The sequence below is a fragment of the Urocitellus parryii genome, chromosome 4 (genome assembly GCF_045843805.1).
Source record: "Urocitellus parryii isolate mUroPar1 chromosome 4, mUroPar1.hap1, whole genome shotgun sequence".
Lineage (NCBI taxonomy): Eukaryota > Metazoa > Chordata > Mammalia > Rodentia > Sciuridae > Urocitellus > Urocitellus parryii.
This window is the reverse complement of record NC_135534.1, coordinates 116,593,296-116,614,716: the sequence shown is the minus strand read 5'-3', so window position 1 is coordinate 116,614,716 and position 21,421 is coordinate 116,593,296. Positions and strand designations below refer to the sequence as shown.

The following is a 21,421-nucleotide window of genomic DNA, read 5'->3' as shown; positions in this document are numbered from 1 at the left end:
CAACTATGAATAGAGCAGGGAGAAAGAGCAGGAAGAAAAGATTGATATTAAACAGAGACACGAGATGGGAGGGAAAGAGAGAGAAAAGGGGAATTGCATGGAAATGGAAAGAGACCCTCATTGTTATAAAAAACTACATAAAAGAGGTTGTGAGGGGAATTGGAAGAAAAAACAAGGAGAGAAATGAATTACAGTAGATGGGATAGAGAGAGAAGATGGGAGGGGAGGGGAGGGGGGATAGGAGAGGATAGGAAAGGTAGCAGAATACAACAGACACTAGTATGGCAATATGTAAGTCAGTGGATGTGTAACCGATGTGATTCTGCAATCTGTATACGGGGTAAAAATGGGCGTTCATAACCCACTTGAATCAAAGTGTGAAATATGATATGTCAAGAACTATGTAATGTTTTGAACAACCAACAATAAAAATTAAAAAAAAAAAGTCATTGCCATCCTTCACAAACTGCTTCAGTGAAGTGGTGGAGTACAACCAGATTAGAGTTAACTAAGCAATAATTGGAAAGGAAAGAAATGGAAACTGTAAGTACAGACAACTATTTGGGGGAAGAATGGATGGGAAAGAAAAATCCATGATAGAGATAAAGTTATGTTTAAGATGGTTATTCCTTACAGTGGGAGAATTGATATTTAAATATTTATGAAATAGAATTTTACTTTGGCCCAAGATAGATTATAGGGACCAGATTTACCCTCCTGCCTGAAATGACAAAAACAACAATCAGACAAAATACAGGTGGATGTGCCTTATCTGAAATTCTTGGGATCAAAACTGTTTCAGACTTTGGAGTTTTGGGGTTTTGGAATATTTGTAAATACATAATGAGATACTGGGGATGGATCCCAAGTCATTGAGGCAAAAGCCAATTATGTTCAAATACTTCATACATACAGTCTCAAGATGATTTTATACAATATTTCAGTATGCCTGTATTTTGACTATACATGAGGCTAGGTGTGAAATTTTCCACTTTTCAGGGTCATGTTAGTGCACAAAATGTTTTGGATCTTGGAGAATTTCAGATTTTGGATTTTCAGATTTGGAATACTCAACCTGTATATGAAACAAAGGTTTTCCAGATGTTGGAAATTGGAGAACAAAGGACAGAGGGCTCTGAAAGATGAGAAAATAAACATGTTGAGTTATGGATTGCCCCAATTTACTACCTTGAGAGAGTTTCCAGACTGTGGTGCAGAGAGGGTATCTCCATCCAGGTGGATTTCCTGAAATAGCCAAACAAATTCTGCAAAAGGGTGAATGTTATTTCAACACTTATTATAAAGCTACAACAATTAAAACAGAGTGGCACTGGCTTAGTGATGGAAAATAGATTGTGAAACAGAATAGTGAGTCCATAAATAGAAAGTCTAGACATATACAGACAACTGACTTTTGACAAAAATCTAAAGGCACTTAGTGGAATAAGTATAACTTTTTTCACCAAATGGTTATGGAACAATTAGCTCTCAGCACACAAAAAGAGAATGAAAGTAAACAACTTTGATCTATTCCTTGCACCTTTACAAAATGATTTAAAATAGATCAGAAACTAAATTAATATCTAAAGCTGCAAAACTTCTAGAAGAAGACAGGATAAAATCTTTGTGATCTTCAGTGAGACAAAAATTTCATAGATATGATACTAATCCATAATAATAAAGCTTCTGCTTATCAAAACACAGCTAACAGAATGAAAAGACAAGACATAGATTAAGAAAAAGTATTTGCAAAGCACATGTTTGATAATGAATTTGTACATAGAATATAAGAACAAAAAGAAATCTCAATCCTAAGAAAGCAAGCAACCCCATTAAACATGGCCCAAAAGATTGAACAGTCATTTCACAAAATATGGTACACAGATAGCAAATGGCCACATGAAAAGATGCTCAACGTAATTAGTCATTAGGGAAATGCATATTAAAACCACAGTGAGAAACCACTACACAACTAAAATAATCAAAGTAAAAAGAGTGACCATCCAAAGTGCTAGTGAGAACAAGGAGGAACTGGAACTCTTGCCCACTGCTGGTAGGAGCGAGAAATGGTGCAGACACTTGGGGAAATGGTTGGGCAGTTCCTTAAAAAGTTAAACATAAGTTTATCTTTTAACCAGTCATTACCCATGAGAAAAGAAGCAGACATATTCATTCATATTCTAATCAGGCTTCAATTGTAATAGCATAAAACTGGAAACAATGTCCATCAGTGGGTAAATGTATAAATAAATTTTGTTTTTTACACACAACTAGAATACTATTTAGCAATTTTTAAATGAACTATTTGTATACACAACATAAGTGAATCTCTAAATAATTACACTGATTAAAAAAAGAAGTCAGACAAAAAAAGTACATAGTATATAACTCATTTATATAAATCTTTAGGAAACATAACCTATAATGACAGAAAGCAGATCAGTGGTTGCTTGGGAATGTGGGGCAGGAACAGGGAAGGATTAGAAAGGGGCAAGAAGAGACCTTTCAGGATGATGGATATGTTCACTATCTTGACTATGGTGAAGTTTTTTACATGTATATTCTTATATCAAAAGCTTATCAAATTATATACCTTGAATATTTCAAATCTGTTGTATGTCACTTATATATCAATAAAGCTATTTAAAATAATGCTTAGAGGATAGATGCAGAGATTAAAGAGGAGGGAATGAGAAAGTATCGTCTTTAAGGTAAGCTTCCAAAAGTTGGGGAAGAAGTAGTTCTGCTTCGGGGTATGAACACATCTTCAGTAACAGGAGAAATAAAAAGGGAACATGGGGCAGATGTGTGGGCTTGTCGGCTTGGTAACAGGGATTTGAGGGAGTCCCATCTACGGCCTGTTTTAAATGGAAAGCTGGAAGCAAAATCACCTGCCAAGGGTGAGGAGGAGAAGGTGGAAATGGTCACTGCACATGAAATGCAGTGTGTCTAGAAAGAGGAAAATGGTTTCCATGAAGCATCCAGGACACCGCAGAGGCTGCTCAGCCTGCAAGGATGGTGGTGCCCTGTGCTCTTCCACGCAATTTGATGAAGAAAATAGTCCAGGTCACCTGGGATTGGAGATTTTTCTAGACGGAAATGGATAAAAACAGAAATGGAAGGAAGTCAAGGTATCAATGTAGTATAAAATCTAAGGTGAATAAAGAGTGAAAGGAAGAAAGGAGAAAAATAATATTTCATGAGAAAATAAGCCTATGGAATGGAGTTTTGTAGGCATTTAAAAATAGTTGTAGGGTAAATAGTTGAATTAAGAATGGGAAGAATTGAAAGTCATGATCCAAGAATAAGATGTATAAAAATCATTTTCAAGGTAGATAAGTTTCAGATGTTGACAAGGTTCCAAGTGTGACTGTGGACTTCGACAATGCTAAGGTTTCTATGTGGTGTATGTGTGTCCCGAAAAGATTTGTATGTTGAAAGGTTGGTTCCCAGTTTAGTGGTGCAGAGGTGGAGAGGAAATTTTAACAGGTGCAGATGAGTCCTTAGGTCAACTGGGAGCATGTCTGTGGTATGGATTGTTGGACCCTGACCACTCTCTGGCTACAATGACTCCTGCCATTGCCATCCACTATGAGGTGACACAACCAAGGCAAACTCTTGAAAGGGCCTGCTTCAACTGTCAGCTTCCAAAACTGTGAACAAAATAACAAAATAAACTTCTTCATATGTATTCCACCTCATGTCTTTTGTTATAGTAACGAAAAATGGACTGTTACAGACCTCAAGGATGACTTACCTTATGAGAATGAAATTTAAAAAGTCAATACCCATGAGTTATTTGAAATATTATTCGGATATTGTTGATGTGTCCCTGTCTTTTGTCTTTTTATATCCTTATAAATTGATATTTGATGTAGAAGTGTGATCAAGGTTTGGCTTGATATTTTTTTCTTTTGCAAGATTCCTTCATATGTAGTGTTGTGTATTTATTAGGACTTACATAAAGTTTGATTGTCGCTCTGTGATGCTAAGATACACTGGTGATCATCACACAGATTCATTAATTCAGTGAGGTTCTGAATGGCAATATTAAAAATCAATCATTTTGGGCTGGGGTTATGGCTCAGCGGTAGCCCACTTGCCTGGCATGCATGAGACACGGGGTTCGAGTTTCAGCACCACATATAAATAAATAAATAAAGGTCAATTAACAAATATTTTTCTTAAAAAATCAATCATTTCTTGTTCAATTATTATCATATTTAAAGAGCAACTTCCCCTCATCAACTATTTAGTTACCTGAAAGCATATTTCATATAGGATAAATGCCTGATGCTTTCCTTTATTTATTAGTTTTCAAAATCATGACTTGATTTCCTAGCATCCTTCATAAAGTGGTGAATGACTTTTATTGTTAAAATTCTGAACACATGGATTTACACATATTTGATGTGTTTCACCCTATTGCACTTCTCTTTCTTACTGACACTTGCATTGTTTACTTTCAGTAATCGAAAGCCTCTTTGAGCCAGCTTGTGTGTCCGTAGGTGTCCTTTCCACAGGACCTACTAGTGTGCCATGGCTTCACTGCTCTCTGTACTGACAGGAGGATCCAAGCACACTTATACAGGTTCTGCCCCAGACCTAATTATTTAAGATAAAATATATCGTGAGTTCATATTGATGTCAGTGACTTAAATGTTCATGGAAACAACACATCTAGTTTACAAATAAATTACAAAGGGGGAAATTATGGAAGAGAAAGCTATAGATAAAAAGAGACTCAAGGACATAGCAGCTCTTTACTTAGGCTTAGCCCTTCTTCAGCCAAAAATAGCTCTATTTTGCTACCCATCTTCTAAAATTGATGTGGCTGCTTCTGAATGTCCAGAATTAATAAACCAAAAATAAAAATACCTTTTTCCAAATCTATAAAATTTTACTTCTTAGTTTTATTGACATAAATATAACTCAGAAAATATTGAGAATTCCAAATTGACTGGTTTGAAAAACATCTGAGTGATTTAACAAGATGGTGGAGGCCATTGCTATATTTGCCAATTCATGTTTTTTTGCACAAAACTGGAAAAAACTGTGAATGTCTTAAATATGGCCTAGGAAATATGGACACAAGAAAACTCTCCTTGGGAATAAAAAAAAAGATTTTACCTTGATCAAAGGTAAAAAAAAAAAGGGGGGGGAGGGGGGTGTACAGAATGGAGACTCAGTTTTCACTTTTTTCTCCTAAAATCTACAAAGTGATAAAATTATTAGATAATATGAAAAGTTTCCATATTTCTATGTACATTATAGTACAGGGAACCTCTAGGTTCTACTGAAAACTCTCTGTATATTATTTCAACAACTCTGATTTAATGCTGATGGATTCTGAAGTTTCTCATGGCTAAGCCCTCACTGTTCTCTTGGGAACTCAGTTGTCTGCTCTTGAACTTGACTTGGGACTTTGCACTTGACTTGCCATAAGTAATTGAGATATGCCAAGATATAATCATGACATCTTGCTTTTGTGCTAAAAAGATCAAAAGCTGGGCATTTCTCCTCACATATTCCCAAAGATCAAAAGAGAGTCAAATGTTTTAGCCATGGGAATATGACTCTAAATAACTTTAAATTTGTACTTTGTGTTTTAGTATTTGTAAAATTGTCAAAGATCCACTTTGAGCACCTATTTACAAATCTTAAAGAAATAAAAATTAAGGTGTATTGAGCATTGCAAACTCACCTTAATTAAGCTCACAAAAATTCTGTTTCTGAAATACCTTTTATTCACCATTATGAATGAAGCCAGCTGCCTTTGCAGCACTCTATAAGGTATTTTAAATAGAATCTGACACCAAGCCTAAAACTGGCTTGGTCCTGGAAAATAAGTTTTCCAGCAGCCTCTGTGTAAAAGCCTTTTTTAGAAATATGCACTCGTTGAAATCTCTGATTCCTGTGACCACACACTGTGTGCCAGGGTCCAGACAAGCACAGGAGCCTTGCTAACAAAGCCAGTGTTTGCCGTCCTTAGAAAGCAATACAAAACAACCAGCTCCAACACATGTCAAGTTTTCGTATATGTGAATGAACACCCCTTCTTGCTTCATATTTGCGTGCAAATACGTCTGTTTTGATTGGACATTGTGTGTGTTATAATTGTGCTTTATTCATAGTAACTTTTTCATTTTTATGGATTTTATTTGCACTGAACCCAAACTGAAAACAAAGTGCAAAAACAAAAAGAAAGAAACAGCTGAAAGAGAAACCAAAAAAGAAGAAAAGGTGGATGAGGAACAGGAACGGGAAGATTAACTCTGGGACTACTGAGGAGCAGAAGCAAGGTGATCCTGGTGCCAGAGTCGGGGCAGAGCACTAAGGCTCCTTGGACTTTAGATGTCACTCCAAGAATGGCTGAGAAGCAGCATCATCCACATCTGTAGCTAGGAGAGGGGATTTAGCATTTCAGCTATCCCTGAATATTCCTGGGTATGCAACAGAAGAGATGGCAGGGGCCCTGGACTCCGTGTTAGTACTGGTGGGTGGGTGGAGGCCTTGGTCATTTGCATTTGAGGATCAGACTGTACCCCAAGCTGTAATGGCATGCTGTGACAGATGCCCCAGTTTCAGTGGTATGGGAGCAGAGGCAAGGGGCACCTGCTGGGGAGGCAGAGGGTAAGGGGCCTGCCTGCCTTGATGCTTTGCCCTAGATCAGGCTTGGCCTCCTCATAAGTAAGTGTAGGTCCATTTGGGGGATACAATAGACCTTCAGCTATGATAAATAGCTGTGCAAGTGGCCTAACTACATTAGGTTTCAGTTTCCCCACCTCCAAAATGGAGACAGTAAGAATACCTCTGCTAAGTAAGTTAATACGACGATGTAAAGGCCTTAGTGCACTACCTGGAATACAGTTGGAAAGAAAGTCCTTTAACAGTGCCTGGCTTATGCATAGTCAGGATACATTAAAAAGACTGAAAATTGCTATTTTAGACTGAGCAATTTATATGTGTAAGGAACCAGGTGTTTGGAAAGAAAGGCCACCTGAAGGAGAGAAGCCCTGGCAGAACCAAGAGGGTTTGGCTCAAGGAAGTTGATTTCAGATCTCAAAGGGGCAAGGACTCGGCCTGACATGCCTTGAGGTTCTTGGCAATGGTTTTGAGCAGGTGCACGGTCGCCACTCGGCCTGCCCCAAACTGTGTTCTCTCTGGCAGCCAAGACAAAGGAATGAACTCTAGACCTCAGCATCCCGCAGGAGACATGACACATGTCTTGATGAACAGGGTACATTCAAGGCAACTCTGAGAGCCCTTGTTACATTCTTGAGCTGCAGGAGAAGCCACCACTGGGTTTCGGTTGTTCTTGGCCTCCTCACTGACCTGGGGCACTATTTCCTCCTCCTTGCCTCTCCTCTCCCCCATACCTCCCCCACCTTCTTTAAAAAAAAAATGTTTAAAGGGTTTTGTCAGTGAATGATCTTATTCATGAAGCAGGCATGATGACAGTTCACAGAGCTAAATGGGCACTTAACTGTGTGTCTAATAAATCCGCAACAAAAATAAACAGAAGGGAAGAGGGTTTGGGAAAGAAAGGAGGCAGGTTGGCAGGCATAAAAGGAGCCTGTCGTGGTGATTTACACAGACCCCCTCCGCAGACAGTGTCTGCCCCGGCACCTCCTGGCTACACCTGACCTGCAGTCCCTAACTTGACAGCTCAGAGCAGCCATGTAGAGGCCAACTCTGGAGCATACCTGGATGGGGCACAAACAGTGGGTGTGAAAGGCAGCAGGAAGGCCACTCCGTCCACTGTCATCCACTGCCTTCCACTGCCCATTGGTGAGGCAAGGTCAAAATGCAAAGAGGCAAAACAAGACTGGTACTGAGCTATACCTTCCCTTCGGTATCCACGCCCAGATTATAAACGGCATTACTAGGATCTTTCTACTCACCCCAAACTACCCTCCACCCAGGATTTGGGAGACAATCTGGGATTAGAGACATATTCAGGTGAACTTAACAAACACCTGTTGTTCCAGTGTTAATCACCCTTCCAGGTGTGCGAGGGGCCTACTTAAGACATTAACTGTCTCTTAGCTGGCCCAGCCTGGCAAGGGCATGCTTAGGGATGTATCTCCCATGAATCACCTTCCTTGCCCAGAAAGAACTCCATTTCACAGGGTTAAGGGAAGGTGACTGGAATCCCCAGCCCACCCCAAACTTACTAGGTTATAAATTTCTCCAATAAATATTTAGCTTGAGGGCAGAGACACATTATTTTGCCCTCTCTTTTCTCTCTCTTTCCCCCAGAACATCCCCGCAGTGCTAAATAAGACTAGGCACAAAACGGATGTTGAGGAAATGCTTGGTGACTTGCATTATAGCTGATACTTCTCATTCTTCTGTCCCAAGCATTCTCCTTCCTTAGGGCATGACTGCTCTTGTTTCTGACCTTGGAAGGCCTTGGGGACATATCTCAAGGCACTGCCATCTCTCCCAGCTTCCACTTCTAAAAAATGGAAAGGATGTCTCTGGCTACTGTCCTCCTGAGTTTTCAGATCTGACTCCAGTCCACAAAGCTGAGCCCCCAGGTACAGCACAGAGCTTCTTGCATTTGCCCCTTCAGCCACTCCACAACACTTAGACTAAACTCATCTCCCCTCAGCCACCTCCTAACATCAAGGTCAAACCAGCCTCGTGACCCACCACTACTGCCCTAAATCATTTTGGTCTACACAAGACTTTAATTTTAATTTTAGACAGAGGTTTTTCCCCAGGCTGCCTACTGCAACAGTATATAGGGTCCCCTTGAGAGACAATCCTACAAGGGCATCTTCAGAGCCCTGTCAGTACCTTTTCTAAAACTAGCACAGTCACATGTATGAATTAAATCCCACTACTATGTATAATTATAATGCATAAAAGTTTTGTAAAATAGCAAACGCTAAGAAAAATTCAAGTTTTTTAAAATAGCAAACTCTAAAAAGTGAAAAAAAAAAAAACAAACAAAATGAGCCCAACGGGTGGCAAATTGCCCCTTGCTCACAAAGGCCTCAAGCATGGACTCACCGACCACCCTTGGTTCTTTTGCGGCTTGCCTTGGGAAGACTGGCCCAGCCTTATTTCCCTTGGGTGCTATTTTGCTCTGCCATCCTTTTTGTCTCTGGAAAGTCCTAGTAATGACCAAGGCTCAAGAGAGGCATTTTATGATTGGGGGCCTCAGACTTTGTGACAGCTGTACCCACTATTCTGCTGAGAATGCAAACCCCTGGACCACCAAGAAAGAAATGGGCAGGAAACCAGGAGAATCCAGGTCTTCTAATTGCTTATGTATAGGCCTTTGGAGACCTCAGCAGAGAAAGAGGAACTGGGAACACACAAACTAAAAAATAGCCTCAAGGAATTCACGCTCTAATAGGGAAACAAAAGGAATCCAAGTCCTCTTTGGAAAGATGGCAGAACCACAAGGGCAGTTACAAAATGTGCATTAAAAGGAAGAGATGAGAGAGGAATTAACAGGTTGGATTGGAGAAGAGGCAAAGTTAATTGAGGAACACATGCAGGAAGAGGTGTCTTTAGAGTAGTAGGCTAAGAGGTGCAAGGAAGAGGAAAGGGGAGGCGAGCAGGAAAAAGGACTTTGTTTCTTGGACATGGAGCCTGTGGGGGCACAGCCTCCCAGAGCTGAATTCAAAGGGTCTACAGAAGAGGAGGGATGCCTCTGTGCCTGGAAAGGATCCAGTCGCAGCAAGGGCAACGAAGGAAGAGCAATGGGGGGCTTGGAAGGGAGATATTAATACCAAGAGCACCAGGCCCCCTGGGCTTCAGGCAACACAGACGGTGAAGTGCACAGAAATCGTGAGAAATGAGTTTTTGTGCAAAGCACATTTCAGTTAACCCTGCTTCTTGCCCCTCTACAGTTCCTTTCAAATAGAATGGGGGTAAGATTGAAGTAGCACCCACAGAAAATTTCCAGAGGATCCAGCAATTAAACTAGCCATTGACTTGGGTAGGGGAATAGGGAGAACCCTGGGACCGTCTGTCGTGCAGACTGTGTGGAACTGAGTGATTGCTACATGCCCATTTTCTGTGGAATGAACAATCCCAGAGTAGGCTGATATAGCACTACTTTTATTGAGTACAGACCTCCAGACACTCCAGTCCAGTTCCAATCCGAACCCAGCCCTTGGGCATGGGGCAAGGCCACACTGAAAATTTGAAAGGTTGGGATAAGGACAGTCAACTCTACACAGTGTGGAAGGAAATAAAACTCATGGAGGACTCAAACCTCCTCTTCAAGACAGTTCTAGAAGAACTCAAAACAGACCTCTTTGAGGCTTATTTCTTTAATTTATCAGTACATCATAATTATACAAAATAGTGTGACTCATTGTGGTATTTTCGTACATGTGCATATATGTCTGTGTAAGGCACATATTTGTGCACTCAGGAGGATTGCAAGTTCAAAGTTAGCCTGAACAACTTGGCAAGACCCTATCTCAAAATTAAAAATTTGGACTGGGGGGATAGCTCAGTGGCAGAGCACTTGCCTAGCATGCACAAGGCCCTGGGTTCAATCCCCAGTAAAGGAAATAGAGAAAATCTGCCTTCTGATAGGCTAGCTTCTGATAGATGTGTTCAAACTAGTTTGAGGGCTCTTGGCTCATACTTTGAGACATATTTGGTTACTGTCTGTGTCAAACAAGGGCTCAGTGTTGTGTTTTTAACACACCTTTGTAATTGACATGAAGCAATCTGGAGTGCACAGTGCCCCAGAACACGAACTCGGAGGCACACTTGGAAGCTTACTGAGAGTCAGGAACCTATACCAGGAATCCTTTGCTCTCTGACAGAGAAGAGGCATGGAGTCAGGGAAACCCCTTCCCTCTGAGCCCCTGCACTGGGACTGACGGCCCGCCGACCACAGGTCCGTGTGCAGAATAAAAGGCATGCCAGCAGTGAAGACTCTGTAGGACATCTGGCACCCGACTTGGTTCTCAGCACAACTCCTCAGTGACTGTGGGACCCAGGGAAAGGCATGTACTTCTTTCTGAATTCTGGACTTGTGTAAAATTGTAAGAAGTGGCCCATTTCACAGTCCAACAGAGCAGCAGGGGACCAAAGTGTGTGCTAAAGTGCTCACTTGCCATGCCTCCCAGAGCAGAGACATTCCTAAAAGAGAGAAGGCCAAAGTCTCTACCTGGTTAGCTTCTCAAAGCAGAGATTGAAGGACTTTCCTCAGTTCTCTCTCCTGCTCTGGAAAACTTCAAAAATTGGCCAATGATGGAACCCTCAAATAAAACCCTGAACTCTCAAGGGTCACCATCCTATGCCAGAAAAGGGAGAGAATGCTTTTATTTAGCAAGGCCTACAAAAAGAGGTGACCACAGGAGAATGAAAGTCACAAGTCCCCCAAGAAAGATGAGATGCTAAGAGACAGAGGAGTTCACTGAATACCCAATTACAGATCTCCCATGGAATAATCTCCAATTCACAACTCAGAGGAAACTTGTGAAGTTGGTTCTGGATGTCAGTCATAAGCCTTAGGAACTGGAGACAAAATGGAAAGATGCCTTTGGAGAAGGAGCAGAGCTTGGTTTGCAAGCAAGTCACAGGCAGAAGGGAACAAATTGCAAGAGGCCTAGCCCTTCCCTCCAAAAAAAAAAATAGGACTATCATATGATCCAGCAATCCTACTACTGGTGTATCTCCAAAGGATATGAAATCAATGTGTCAAATAAACATTAGCACTTCCTGTTCACTACACTCTTATTCACAGTAGCCAAGATATGAAATGAACCTAAGTGTCTATCAACTGATGAATGGATAAAGAAAATGTACTACATATACACCATGGAATACTATTTCAGCCATTAAAAAAAGGAAGGAAATCCTGTCATTTGTGACAACATGGATGAACCTGGAGGACATTCATATTAAGTGAAATGGGCTTCATTCACACAGGGACTCTAAAATAAGATTATAGAACTGTGGTTAACAGAGGCTAGGGATGAGGACTGATGTATCATTTCTGACAAGGAATAAAATGTGGGTTGGGTGAAGGATACAAACTTTCAATTAGACAGAATAATTTCAAGAAATGTATCGTATAACATGGTGCCTAAAATTAATAATCTATTATGTACTTGAAAATTGCCCAAGTAGATGTTAGGTGTTCTCACCAAAAATAAATGGTTAAGTATGTGAGGTTATGCATATGTTAATTTGCTTGATGTAGCCATTCCACAATGTATACATATTTCAAAACATTATACACTACAAATAGATTCAATTTTCTTTTGTCAACTAAAAAAAGTATCTGTGGGTGTGTGGGATATAACTCAGTAGTAGAGCCCTTGCCTAGCATGTGCAAAGTCCTTGGGTTCAATCCCCAGCACTGCCGAGTGTGTGTGTGTGTGTGTGTGCATCTGTGTGATCCATCCTGGCCCCTTTTTGAGTCACAGGGCGAAGTCATGCAGAGCTGAGGCTAGAGGATAAGCTGAGAGCTTGTAAGTGGAGGTAACCTTGGGCTGGGCCTTACAAAACACAAGGAAAGATAATCCGAGATCTTAAATTCACCAGTGAAATACCTTCAACCCCTAGGGCAAGAAACAAACTAAAGAGGATGAGCCAGCGAGTAAAAGCTGGAAGTCAGAAACACCTTGAACCAGGCACTCAGGAATACCAGCATGGGTGTACGTACACAGAGATCCCTGCAGTGACAGTCACAGTCAAGACAATGCAGAAAACAACGCATGAGGGCCCAGGGCAAGAGGCCAAAAGCCAGCATAGGAAACCTCCATCCAAATAAAAAAGTTGTCTGGGGTGGGGTGAGCAGGACAGAACAGCTCCTGAGGAGTTAGACTCACCTGGCACAGATCCATCCACCTTCTTACCTTGGCCACTGTGCACACTCTGGCTCATTGTCACACCACCTGTAGGAAGATCATAAAGCTGTACTGTGGGGTGGGGTGGGCTGCAGGTGAAGCAGACAGCACTGTGCTGGCTTGGTACAAGCAACCTCATACAGGCAGCTAGGTGTGGTCTGTGTGAACTGGTTCTCAGAGGCCAAATCCTTTGTCTATTCACAAGAGTCCAGAGAAAGACTGCTTTCTCTTTGTTGATTTCTATAGCAAAGAGGGCGAAGGCACTGCGTTGGCAATGTCAAAACTGCAGTCACTTTCTGATTGCTTGCGTTAACGGAGAGAAGCAGGCAGCCAGATGATGGAAAACATGCCGATCTTTCCTGTTTAACTTTGTAATGAATTATTTGATTGTTTCACAGGACTAGTAACAGGTTCTGCTTCCCAGTTCAAGCCCATGTTAAAGCTGGCCAGTATTCTCTAGGCCTGAAGCGTGGCAGACTGACTGTTAATAAGTGGCTGACCATCTGCATTATACCCTGCAGGGCACCACAGAGAAAGGACTCTAAAGGTGACCCCTGGGTAATCAAGTGTCAGAGCAAAAAAGTGGAAGAATCAGACAAGAAAAAAGGTAAAGTCCTCCTCTGAGGACATCTGGTGGCTACCTTTTTCCTATACTTATTAAAAGTAGGACATCAATTTCAATTAATTAATTATGTTGGTGGTAGGGATGGAACCCAGGGCTTTCTTTGCACTTACTAAGCACACACTACCACTGAGCTACATCCAGTCCATCTGGGACATCACATTTAAATTTAAAATCACAGAACACATCTAGCCAAATTGTTCTCAAATCTTCTTTTGTCAAAAGTTGCAAAAAAAAAAAATCATCCAAATGGACACTTAATAAAGAGTAAATGGGGGATCATAGAGAATAGGATAGACAGCAGAATACATCAGACACTAGAATGGCAATATGTAAATCAATGAAAGTGTAACTGATGTGATACAGCAATCTGTATACAGGGTAAAAATGGGAGTTCATAACCCACTTGAATCAAACTGTGAAATATGATATATCAAGAACTATGTAATGGTCTGGGGATGTGGCTCAAGCGGTAGCGCGCTCGCCTTGCATGCGTGCGACCCAGGTTCGATCCTCAGCACCACATACCAACAAGGATGTTGTATCCGCCGAGAACTAAAAAATAAATATTAAAAATTCTCTCTCTCTCTCTCTCTCTCTCTCTCTCTCTCTCTCCCTCTCTCTCTCTCTCTCTCTCACTTTCTCTAAAAAAAAAAGAACTATGTAATGTTTTGAACGACCAACAACAAATAAATAAAAAAATAATAATAATAAAATAAAATAAAATAAAGAATAAATGGAAGGACAAATAAGAATCCAATAAAAGTGATTACCTACAGGGGATAGGACAAAAGTGTGACATGTTTTTATGCTGTTTTGACTTTTGAAGGATGTAAATTTATTACCTCTTTAGGAAAGTAAAAATTGTTAGAGTTGGAAACCAAAAATGTCAAGTGGCTGACCGCGGAGATGCTCTGGTGGGGAGAGCACAGCACTCTGCTCCTTCCTCGCTCCAGGGTTTGGCACTGTTTCCATGTTCCTGCACCTGGGCCAGTGGCCTGGGCTAGTCTCATTTCATAGATGGGGAAAGAAAGCTCTGAGAGTCAGTGCTGTCTCTGGTCTCTCCTTCCACTGGACACATTCAGATAGGGTCACATACACTTCCCAGAAGAAACAAAACACTGGATCCTTTTGAAAGATTTATTTTTAGTTAAAAAATAAAAGTTATCTTAACATATCTGCATTTGCAGCTTCAGGGTTGGCAACTTATGGAAGCAAGAAAAACAAGGCTTATCAGTTTTTGGGTCACCTGACCATTTTATAATGGGTACCAAGGCACACGTGTCTCCAAATAAACAAACGGGATTCAGAACATTTCTAATAACTCACAACTCTCTTACTCTGAACTTTTTTTTTTGTCATTGTTGCCTGTGCTCATCACCCCACCCCACCCCCGCAAAAAAAAACAAAACAAAACAAACAAGAAAAAAAAACATTAAATTCTCTTTTAAAACTACAGAAATAAGTGCTGAGTCAGCAAGGATCCTGGGCAGGCTGCCCAAGTGCCTCCATCTCTCTTTGCTTTGATGACTGGCTGCCCGGGGGTGGCAAGGAGGAGGCAGGGGCCACCTTCCTCTGCACACTGGCATGGCGCTTGTGACAAAAACAGGCTTCTGGTACCCAGCCCCATTGCCGTCACCCTAGCTAGGACAGGCAGCTCCAAAGCACTGTCTCCCTTAATCAAGGGCATCCGTGGCTACACAGCCTTCCATGAAGAGAAAGGACTAAGACAAGCAAGTCTTCTCAGATGCTTGTGATGGAGACAGCACTGAGAACTGTGGGAGGGGGGGGGAGAGGTGGCTCTCTTCTCCCCCCTTTGGTTAGAAGTTTTTCTTCTCCTAGTCTCCCTGCCTTCTCTCTCTTCCCTTCATCCCAGTCTCCCCCTTCCCCCAAAAGAGTTTTATTTTAGCTTAATGGTGGGGGTTCAGAAGAGGCTACTGGTGACTCCTGGGGCTGGCCTGGTGGCTCTGCCACCTCCAAGGGGACATCGTGTGCTTTTGGTTCCTGTGCTTCCCAGGGCTCCTCCTGTCCCTGAGAGGGGTCCAGCTGCTCCTGACTCTGGGCCTGATTGTTCAGTTTCTCTTCAGCTTCAATCTCTTCTGACGTAGGGATAGAGTTCTTCTTGGGACGACCTTTTGGCTTTGTGGGAGCTTCCTGTCCACCTTTCAGAACCTATGGGAGAGGAAAACAAGTGACTGAGTCTAAGAAATAACTCCTTCCCTCCACTCTTCTGCTCTCTAGGATGACTTTACACAGCATCTAAACCCTCTCTTAGGGCTGGCAATGTGGGTGGCTCAGTGGTACAGCACATGCCAATCACATGAGAGACCCTGGGTTCAATGCAAAAAAAAAAGGGAGAGACAGAAACTCTAAGTTCTCCCTTCCCAGCAGCAAAGTTACAGGGTGTGGCAAAATGTATTCTAAACCTCTCTCTTCTGGCCTGCAAAAAGTGCTTCATTCAAGCTTGATGCATTTTTAGTCAATATCATATATTTTAGCATTTATAATATGATTATAAACTCATTAAAATCAACCTCAGTAAGGGAAAAAAATGAAAAATTAAATGTCAATATGGTAACTATCACACTAACAAATCAGAAGGATAATATTATTTGTGGCAAGCAGGAAAATATAAGTGTAAACAGTACAACCTTTTCAAGACAATGTAAGAATTCAAATCAAAGCCTTTAAATGTGCATCCCTTTTTTGACCCAAATATTCCTTAGGATAAATTCTAAAAAATCATCTAAGACTAAAACAAAGGTTGATCCACACAAATATTCATCATAATATGGCTTATAACAGCAAAAGTTGGGGTGTGTACTCATTCAGCCACATAATTGAGTAGGTAATGTAATATATCCTGAAGAAAGAATACTTGGTAACCATTACAAATATTACACAGGAGAGTATTTAATGACACGGGAAATACTAAGAATGTGTTTTTGTGAACAACAGGTCATCAGATAAGCCTAGTTCAGTTTGGAGACAAGACAACCATATACCACCTAGTTTGCGGTGCTGAAGTCATGCATAATTTTTATCTTTTTTCTTTGTGTTATTTCTGTGTCTTCTAAATTTTCAACAAGGATCATGTATGAGTATTTTTGTTATCATGAAAAGAAAGATGTTATAAAACAGAGTCTTGTATTGTTCAGAGAAGTAGTAGGACATAGCAGAAAGTCTTATAGCTTTGAAGGTGGGAAAACTAGGTGAAATTCTAACTCTGCCACTTATCAGCTTTGCCTTTGGAAAAGCCCTTTAAAGTCTCTGAGCTTCAGTTTTCCAAATACATAAAATGGAAACAACAATGCCTTATCTCACAGAGGAAAGATGAGAGTGACCAACACAAACTGGATATGAGAGACCCAGAACTGTAATTGGATGGTAGATTTCCTCTGAGCAGAGCATGCCTCTTCCTGGCTGACTTCTTCTGGAATCCTGCCCTGTTCCCCTAAATAAGTCAACCTCTCTCCACCATGTACACTAGGAGTGCTTTTCATGAGATGCTGTCACTGTTGTGTTTACTTGCCTGCCCCTCACCACTAAGTCCCTGCTCATAGCAGGCATTCAAAGACTGTTACAAAATAAACCAACTTTTCTCAATAAACATTTCCACGGAATTGAAAAAGGATATAAAACATGCAAAAGCACACTCTAAATGAGCTTTGATGCCATCAAAGGACTTTCACACTTTTTATCAAAATTGTGACCTTCCTAGGAATCCTATGAGGTAGGCAAGGATAATTTTAAAAATATTTATAATTTACTTTGAAATGTAACATTCCCTCCTCTGCTGGCTCCAAATTTCAGCTTGGAATAGTTCTGGGCAGCTACAAAAAGGGGCTTTGGGAGGACTTGGATTCAAGAGAAAATTAGGGATGAGAGATATTTTTGCTACTTATGTATAGTGTTAGTCATAACACCTGTGATAAAATACCTGAGATAAACCAACTTATAAAGAGGAAAGGTTATTTTGGCCCATAGTTTTGGAGGTTTCAGTCCATGGTCATTTGGCTCATTGCTTTTGGGCCTGTGGTAGCACAGTACATCATGGCAGGAATGTGTGGTGAAGGAAGTCATTCACCTTGTGGTGGTCAGAAGCAAAGAGGGAGAAACAGGAAGGATCTGGGGACCCAATGTCCCCTTCAAGAACATGCCCTGATGATCTGACTTCCTTCCATTAAGCTCCACCTCCTAAAAGTTTCACCACTTCCCAACCAAACCAAGCTGATCAGCAAGTCTTTCAGGGACATTCCAGATTCAAATTATAGCACATGCCCCACTTAATGTTATCTTCTCCATTTGCATAAAAGCTCCTTGAATGCCAATCCTGTATCTTTCTTGTGAACACTTAACTTCCAAGAACTTTCTAGGCAGTCACTAAATTATTATTAACTATGTCTCTTTCTTTCAAGAGCAGCAGAAGACCTTCAGGTGCTAAACTTTTAACAATGATATAGTAATTCGTCAAACCATAAGCTCTTTTTGTGATATAATTCACATGTCATATATTTCGTCTTTTTAAAGTGTACAAGTCAATGACTTTTAAGATAGTCAGAATTGGGCAACAGTCAGTGTATGCATCCTGATGTCTCCCAAATTCCTTGCCCTCAGCCCTAGGCAACCACCAATCTGCCTTTTTTCTTTATAGAGAGGGCTGTTCTGAACATTTCACACAAATGGAATTGTAATACAAAGACTTCTGTAATTGGCTTCCTTCACTTGGCATCATGTTCTCAAGGTTGATCCATGTTGCAGCATATGCAGGAAAATAATACCTCATTTTAGGTATATACCACATTTTGTTTATTCACTCATCAATTGATGGACATTTGGGTTACTTCTACCTTTTGGCTAGTGTAAACAAAGCTGCTATAAACATGGGTGTGCAAGTATCTGTTTAAGTCCATGCTTTCACTTTTTAATTATTATTATTATTTTATTTAATTTTTATTCTGATTTGTTATATATGACAGCAGAATGCATTACAATTCATGTTACACATATAGAGCACAATTTTTCATATCTCTGGTTGTATACAAAGTATATTCACACCATTCGTGTCCTCATACATGTACTTAGGGTAATGATGTCCATCTCATTCCATCATCTTTCCTCCCCCCATATCCGCTTCCCTTCCCACCCCTCTGCCCTATCTAAAGTTTGTCTATTCCTCTCATGCTTCCCCTTCCAACCCCACTATGAGTCAGTTACCTTATATCAGAGAAAACATTCGACATTTGATTTGGGGGGATTGGCAAATGCCATGATTTTATTCTCTTTTATTGCTAAGTAATATTCCATTGTGTATATATACCATATTTTCTTTATCCATTCATCTACTGAAGGGCATCTAGGTTGGTTCCACAATTTAGCTATTATGAATTGTGCTGTTACAAACATTGATGTGGCTGTGTCCCTATAGAATGCTGTTTTTGAGTCCTTTGGGTATAGACCAAAGGATGGGATAGCTGGGTCAAATGGTGGTTCCATTCCCAGTTTTCCAAGAATTCTCCATACTGCTTTCCATATTGGCTGCACCAATTTGCAGTCCCACCAGCAGTATTGAGTGTACCTTTTCCCCCACATCCTCACCATCACTTATTGTTGTGTGTATTCTTAATAGCTGTCATTCTGACTGGAGTGAGATGAAATCTTAAGAGTAGTTTTGATTTGCATTTCTCTAATTGCTAGAGATGTTGAACATTTTTCATATATTTGTTGGTTGATTGTATATCTTCATCCGAGAAGCATCTGTTCAGTTCCTTGGCCCATTTATTGAATGGGTTATTCTTTTTTTTTTTTTTTTTGGTGTTTAGCTTTTTGAGCTCTTTATATACCCTAGAGATTAGTGCTTTATCTGATGTGCGAGTGGGAAAAATTTGCTCCCAAAATGTAGGCTCTCTATTCACCTCACTGATTGTTTCTTTTGCTGAGAAGAAGGTTTTTAGTTTGAATCCATCCCATTTATTGATTCTTGATTTTAATTCTTGTGCTATAGTCTTTCACACCCAGCGGAGCTGCTTTCAACATATAAATTCTACCTTGGCACATTTAGGTGCTTTAAAAAGCCTGGGCTCATGCTGAAATCAAAATCAGATACTGACTTACTTGAAAAGGAATATGGGGACCTCTTCTCCCCAGAGGTGGTTTCTGTCAGCATCTATGCCTAGTGTAAACAATGTTGCTATAAACATGGGTGTGCAAATATCTGTTTAAGTCCATGCATTCACTTCTTTGGGGTATATTTCCAGAAACGGAATTGTTGAATCACATGGCAAATCTATGATTAACATTTTTAGGACTATTTTTCCAAAGCAGCTGCACCATTTTACATTCCAACTAACAACATATGAGGATTCCAATTCTCCACATCCTCATCAACACTTGCTATTATGCCTTCTTGATTTATAGCCATCCCAGTGGGTACAAAGTGGCATCTCATTGTGGTTTTGATCTGCACTTTCTTCCCTGATGACTAATGAAGTACAGCATCTTTTCATGCACTTACCAGTAGGTTGTATATCTTCTTTGAAGAAAGGTCTATTCAAATCCTTTACTATTCCTTCTAAATTTGGATGTCATTTTATTATTGGGTTGTAAGTGTTCTTCAAATTTTCTGGACACATGTCCTTTATCAGATATAAGATGTGCAAATATTTGCTCCCATTTGGTGGGTCGTCTTTTCACTTTTTTGATAATATCCCTCACATCGCAAAGGTTTTTAATCTTGGTGAAATCCAATTTAATATTTCTTTTGTTACTTGTGCTTTTGGTGTCATATCTAAGAAGGTTTTGTCTAATGCCAGTTCACAAATATTTACTCTTATGTCTTTTTCTAGTATCTGTATAGTTTCAGCTCTTATAATAGATCTCTGACTCACTTTGAGTTAATTTGTGTGTGTGGCTGTGAGGACAGCCAAAGGTTCTCAATAAACATCGCCTATTAGCTGTGAATCTTCTCCATCTATTTGAATCCACCCAAAAAGCTAACACAGAGTTGTGAAGGGACCTTTCACAAGGCATAGATGCTGACAGAAACCACCTCTGGGGAGAAGAGGTCCCCATATTCCTTTTCAGGTAAGTCAGTATCTGATTTTGATTTCAGCATGAGCCCAGGCTTTTGAAAGCACCTAAATGTGCCAAGGTGGAATTTACATGTTGAAAGCAGCTCCACTGGGTATGAAAGAGGTTATACAAAAGTAAGTTGCCCCATGGAGTAATCAAGTTAGAGAAGGGCAGGTCTAAGGAAGCCACCTAATTGGCAAAAGAAAGTCCAGCCCAGCAATTAGAGAACACCACCCACACAGCTTGGATCGACCCCACCTGGCTATTTTCCTACAGCACAGGAAAAAAAAATCAAAACAATCAGACCATTTTCTAAATGGAATAAAACATTCCAGTGCAAGCAATAATTAGGAGATAACTACCCTCCTGGCTGCTTTCCACATCGACCTCTGGCCCCCTGTCTTCCAGCACACCTGAGACATGCAATTATCTCAAAACCGCCCTGCACCAGGAGCTGCACACATGCATGCACCCTGTGGCCCTCCTCTCAAGAGCCCTCCTCCCCAGTTATTCCTCTAGGCGATTTGTCCCCTTAGTTCAGAGAGGCTAGACAACTCCTAACACGAGAGGCCACACGCTTCCCTCTGCCTCTGGGAGCAACACCCAACACACCACCTACTTTTATTAACGATGCCTGCTGACAGCTCTCCTTCGAACTCTAAAACTAGGCATTCAAATGTTCTGCTGCTGAGCATGTCAAGATGGGACCTCCTGCCTCCTTCTGGAGGTGTTTGGGTCTGGGACAGGCAGTTTGACTAGACAGCACAGAATGTCAGTGCTGGGAGGAAACTTTTTCCTCTCTCCCCTTTCAGACAGGAAACATCTGACAGAAAGGGGTTGTCAAGGTCAAAGAGTGAGCCCAGGGAAGAGCTGGGATTTGAACACAAAAACT

The 21,421-nt window shown here is 40.8% G+C and overlaps 1 protein-coding gene across 1 annotated transcript in view; it reads right to left on the bottom strand.

The window, feature by feature from the left end:
• Positions 1 to 14,627: 14,627 nt before the first annotated feature.
• Barx2 (BARX homeobox 2) overlaps positions 14,628 to 21,421 on the bottom strand; it is a 68,523-nt gene continuing 61,729 nt past the window's right edge. The window contains exon 4 of the mRNA XM_026392410.2: positions 14,628 to 15,630. Within this exon, the coding sequence (XP_026248195.1) occupies positions 15,364 to 15,630 (267 nt within the window). The 3' untranslated portion in view covers positions 14,628 to 15,363. The remainder of the gene's footprint in view (positions 15,631 to 21,421) is intronic.